The 6173-nt window shown below is 43.8% G+C and overlaps 1 protein-coding gene across 1 annotated transcript in view; it reads left to right on the top strand.

Moving 5' to 3' along the window:
- The first annotated feature begins 772 nt into the window (after window positions 1-772).
- LOC143020105 (uncharacterized) overlaps window positions 773-6173 on the top strand; it is a 19792-nt gene continuing 14391 nt past the window's right edge. The window contains exon 1 of the mRNA XM_076176264.1: window positions 773-891. Coding sequence (XP_076032379.1) covers window positions 798-891 — 94 coding nt within the window. The 5' untranslated portion in view covers window positions 773-797. The remainder of the gene's footprint in view (window positions 892-6173) is intronic.

Below are 6173 nucleotides of genomic sequence, written 5' to 3'. Positions count from 1 at the left end.
CTGACATTCTTTTCCTTTCTCCCCTTTCTCCATTTTATTTTCTTCCTGCCGAGGGGCGAGGGGAGGAGGGGAGGGCGAGTGGGGGGGGAGGGCGAGTGGGGGGGGGAGGGAGTCTGCTGAAACAGGAGCAAGTCTTTCTGCCTTGGCCACGGGGTTGTGGGTCGTAGTACAATTCTTCTTAAGGGGACATGCGAGTTCTCTGTTATTCCCAAGACCCTGGCGTGTGTGTTCACTCACGTGATGTATTATTTTGTCGACAATATCCATATTGGGGGTGGGAAGGATGTCGCGACGGCCTCGCTTGGTCCCGTTTTCTTTCCTCTTGTTCGTCTCCACCCCTTAGGGGGGCAAGGGGTGGGGGGCGGAGGACGGGTCCTCTGCTCAACCGTAAGAAAACAGCTGTGGTATGGAGGAGTAAGAAGAGGTGGTGGAGGAGTAAGCGGAGAAGAAAAGGCAGAAAAAAGGAAAATAGGAAGAGGCAGAAAGGAGTAGCGGGAAGAGAAGGAAAAAGAAAGGAGAAAGAGCAGAAGGAGAAGGAGGAAGAAGGAGGGAAACGAGAGGGAAAAAAAGGTAGGGTGAAGGAGGAGAGTGGGTGGAGGGCAACGTGGAGGTAATGGAAGAGGAGGAGGAGGAGGAGGAGGTTGAGGAGGAGGAGGAGGAGGAGGAGAAAGCGAGCAACCACGGAGAAACGTTGCGTACATTAGAACAGGAATTTCCTCCTCCTCCTCCTCCTCTTACTTGTCGCCGTCTTCGTTCTCAGTTCGAGAAAAGATCGCGAGCGGTGCATACCTGCCACCATGTACCCCTCCATGTCCCCCTTGGCCGACGGGATGACGTCATCTCGTCACGTGACCCTCGTACTCGTCGTCCTCTTGACGCGGGTGCCCTCGGGTTAGTGTCTGTGTCGCCTAAAGCGTCACGTGTGTCACCTAATAGGGTTTGTGTCACATGGTGCGAGGATTGTGTCACCTACCAGTGTCATACGACTAATGTGTCCTGAAACGATGAATGTGTCATCTGACGCAAGGAGTGTGTCATCTTACGACGACTGTGTCATTTGCAGTGTCTTGTGTCCTTTGACCGGTGATCTCCGACTCAGTGTTTGTGTCATACATTCTTACATCCGTGTTGACAACAGCAGTTACTGTATCACAAAGCGTCTGTCATAGAGTGTGTCAAGTCATTATCGAGTCTAAGGTATAAAATAATACACACACATACACATATACATACACACACACACACACACACACACACACACACACACACACACACACACACACACACACACACACACACACACACACACACACACACACACACACACACACACACACACACACATATATATATATATATATATATATATATATATATATATATATATATATATATATATACATATATCCTATCCGAGAGTTGACACGTTGACGTGGTGGATAGGCTTGAAAATCTTAATGATTACAGAAGCTATGTCGATAGAGAGGAAATCTCTCTAGGGTCACCCATATCGAACAAGTTTTGTAAGAAAGATCAGACAAAGAGCAGCTCACACACAGTAGCAGGACCCACTGCTAATTGGCACGTCCCTGATGGCGAACAGGGAAATTCCCCATAGATATATGGGGTACCTTCATAATGACGGCGTGGATCATTGGGAACCCTATAGATATGAAGGGTTTCACCGAATATAATGAATAAGGTGACACCAGAGAAATATCTCACCAGAAACTAGTCGGCAGGGAGGTGAGATTACTGTCAAAAGCATCGCAACCATGAAAAGTACAAGCAAAACAAAACCGGGCGTTCCTGTTGGATCATAGTCTCCTAAAGGTCCAACCGCATTGCCTCATGTGCATACGGGCAGTGTGCCACCGAATGTTAGCACTGTCCAAGCAGATCCCAGCCTTGGAGATTAAACAGTATGAAGGAAATGAAGATCTATACTTATAGCGTAAGAACTCTCTCAGAAGATCACAGACTGAAGAGTTTAATGACTAGAATTTCCCCCCTGAAACATCCAAATTTCCCCCCTGGTTGAGAACCACTGCTTTAGGCCTTCATATTTTTATTGCACATGCTCTCCATTGTTCACCAAATTTATATAGTTGCGTATGAAAAGGGAGAAATGCACACAATATAAGTAAAATTATTTACCTGGGTCATCAATTTCTTCTTCTGTATGTTGTGGCTGACCTTGGCATTTATCTCTGTGAGATTTTAATCATTACACAATGCCCTGTAGTTCCTGGCTGCAGTCTTTGCATTTAGCTCGGTACCCTTTGCCAGAAGTTGTTGGTAGTTTTTCAAAATAATTCCAGACAGGATAATTTTTTTCTGCCCGAAGGAACCACTCTGCCAGGTCCAGAAGACATCCTTCGTAGTTATTCCAAAGCAGCAACTGACTCAGTGAGAAGCTGCTTACCTAGAACAAGTTTCAACAAGAATCTTGTTGAAACTTGTTGTGGGCTGCACAGTGACATATACTCAGGGAAAACATTTCTCGACTTGGTAGTGGAGTAACTTGTGTGACCTTACAATGCTCCCTACCTTGTCTATTACTTAATGTATATATATTCATCTATGTCTTGGTTACTTTGTATTCCCTAAAGATGTCTTAAATAGACGAAAACCTTCGGACTATTTTTCTTATTTCCCAGTGATATTTTCTGGAAATTATTTTCACGTGTTCTTGTGAATTGCTGTAAATACACACACACATACAATTATAATATATATATATATATATATATATATACATATATATATATATGTATATAAATAAATGTATATATATATATATATATACACATACATATTCATGTGTGTGATGTTGCATTATTGGGATAAAATTGTCTGCAGTTTATCAGAAACAAAGATGAACAAAAGAAGGATAAACGGAATCGGAAATAGATTAAGAGGGAGCGAAAACGGGATCAAGGAGAGATGAGCAGGCAAAGAAAACGGGGTCAGGTAGAGCGTTCAAATGAAATCGTGCAACAGCTACCAAGAGGACAAAGAAACGTGTGCAGAGGACCTGCTTCTACACGACACCCTGCACCGCCCACTCTCACACAACCTACACACACACACACACACACACACACACACACACACACACACACACACACACACACACACACACACACACACACACACACACACACACACACACACACACACACACACACACACACACACGCGCGCACACACACACACACACGCACACACACACACACACACACACACACACACACACACACACACACACACACACACACACACACACACACACACACACACACACACACACACACATGCATACACGACTCGGTGGCGCGGTTGGTAGAGTCCCCGACTATCACTACGGCGGTCTGGGTTCGAATCCTGCCCAGGATTGAAATAATTTCAGTATCACTGCGCTTCGAGTCGTTACTCCAACTCTCGTGGGCGGAGAGTTGGGTGTGTGTGTGCGTGTAATGTCACAGTATTACCCATAGATCGGTCATGCAGGCTCTGAGCTCTCTTCCGGGAGGGAAATAACTATCGATCACGAGTTCAACATGTGATCCAAAGACCAAGATGAATCACAAACACAAAGAAACATAGACACACACACAGGCACGCAAACTCACACATACAAAAACGAACACAGATACACACTCAGCACACATAGCGGTGAGTGAGTGAGTGTGTGTGATTAACCATGGTCTTGGATCACTTGTTGGACTCGTGATCGACAGCTATTTCCCTCCCGGAAGAGAGCTCAGAACTCTCTTCCTGGAGTTTGATTTTACAACCAAACGATCTCATGACGTCACTACTAACCTTGTGACGTCATAGGTATAGGAAACCGATATTAGAACCGTAGGCCAGCTTTCTGCCATCATTTTCCCCTTCATCACTTAGCCCAACTCACCCTTCACGCCAACGTGTGTGTGCGTGTATGTATGTGTGCGTGTATGTGTGTGTGTGTGTGTGTGTGTGTGTGTGTGTGTGTGTGTGTGTGTGTGTGTGTGTGTGTGTGTGTGTGTGTGTGTGTGTGTGTGTGTGTGTGTGTGTGTGTGTGTGTGTGTGTGTGTGTGTGTGTGTATGTGTTTGTGTATTTACCTAGTTGTATCTTACGGGAAGGGGGGCTATGATCGTGGTGTCCCGTCTCTGTATCTCGCAGTATTTAAATTGTTCTTAAATTCGTGTATGGTTTTTGCACACACTATTGTTTCGTCCAGTTTGTTCCATACATCCACCACTCTGTGGGGAAAGCTGTTCTTTTTCAGGTCTCTTCTATAACTGTCCTTTTTGAGTGTCTTTCCATGTCCTCTTGTATTTCTCGCATCCCAATTTATTAAGTCTTCTCTATCAAGGACTTCCATACATCTCATGATTCTATAGATGGTCAACGAATCTCCTCTTTCTCTTGTTTGTTCCAGGGTCGGTAACTCTAGTTTTGACGATCTCTCTTCCTATGACCGTTCTGAAAATGTGGGAGCTATCTTTGTAGTTGCTCTTTGGATTCTTTTAATATTTCTTATATTATTTTTGGTACTGGGTGACCATAATGTTGCTGCGTACTCCAGTCTTGGTCTTATCAGTGTGACTAGTATTTTCTTTACCATTTCTTCGTCCAAGCAAGTAAAAGACACTTTTATTGCTCTCAGCAAGTTGTAGGTTTCTCCGACAATTCTGTTTATCTGTTTATCAGGGGACATGTCCTTTGTAATGATTACTCCCGGGTCTTTTTCAAATCCCACTTTCTTTACTTCCTTTTCACCAATTTTATATTGTCCTGATATCCTGTTTTTACTTTTTTCAAATTCTATTATACTACATTTATGAATGCTGAAGTCCACTTCCCACTTCTGACTCCATTCCCAAATTTTATTCAGATCTCTCTGCAGCAAATCACATTTTATTTGTGCTCACTTTTCTCAACAACTTTGCGTCATCAGCAAAGTTCATGTAGTTGTCCACACCCTCGTCAATGTTATTCACATAAATAACAAACATCATTGGAGCCAGTGCCGATCCCTGTGGAACTCCACTAATGACCTCTTCCCAAGTAGAACCCTTATATCTGAGCACTACTCTCATTTTTCTTCCATGCAAGAAATCCTCCATCCATTACAGTAGTTTACTTTGTACTCCTCCTATGGTTTTTATTTTTCTTAATAGTTTTCAATGCTGTACTTTATCAAAGGCTTTTTGTAGATCTAGAAAAGCACAATCAGCCCATCCATCCCTTTCCTGTATTATATTTAATAGTCTTGAGTAAAAACATATCAGATATGTGGCACGTGATCTTCCCTGTCTGAATCCAAACTGTCTCGGGTTTAGTATGTTATTCTCTTCCAGATGTTTTATCCATGTATTTTTGATAACTTTTTTCACAAATTTTGGCAACAGTACTTGTAAGGGAAACTGGTCTGTAATTTGTTGGGGCTTCCTTGTATCCTCCTCTATATATTGATACAATGTTGGCTATTTTTCTAATTTTCTGGTATTTTTCTTTCCTTAAGCGAACAACTTATTATATTATATATTTTGCCTACCAATTCTTCTTTACACTCCTTTAGTATCCAGTTTGCAATTCCATCCGGGCCGTGCGATTTCCTGACATCAAGGCTTGTTATTTGGTCCATTATTTCAGCTCGTGTTGCTATGATTGTGTGTGTGTGTGTGTGTGTGTGTGTGTGTGTGTGTGTGTGTGTGTGTGTGTGTGATTCACCATGGTCTTGGATCACATGTTGGACTCGTGATCGACAGCTATTACCCTCCCGGAAGAGCTCAGAGCTCATATATAACCGATCTATGGTTAATGCTGTGACCTTACACGCACACACACACACACACACACACACACACACACACACACACACACACACACACACACACACACACACACACACACACACACACACACACACACACACACACACACACACACACACACACACACACACACACACACACACACAACTCCCCGCCCACAAGAGCTGGAATAACGACTCTGAAATTATTTCAGCCCTGGGCGGGATTCGAACCCGGACTACCGTAGTGGCGGGCGCGAACGCTACCACGGCGCCATCGAGTGTGTGTGTGTGTGTGTGTGTGTGTGTGTGTGTGTGTGTGTGTGTGTGTGTGTGTGTGTGTGTGTGTGTGTGTGTGTGTGTGTG

The sequence above is a fragment of the Oratosquilla oratoria genome, chromosome 39 (assembly GCF_046742065.1).
Source record: "Oratosquilla oratoria isolate Oo_2021 chromosome 39, ASM4674206v1, whole genome shotgun sequence".
NCBI lineage: Eukaryota > Metazoa > Arthropoda > Malacostraca > Stomatopoda > Squillidae > Oratosquilla > Oratosquilla oratoria.
This window is presented reverse-complemented; position numbering and strand designations above follow the sequence as displayed.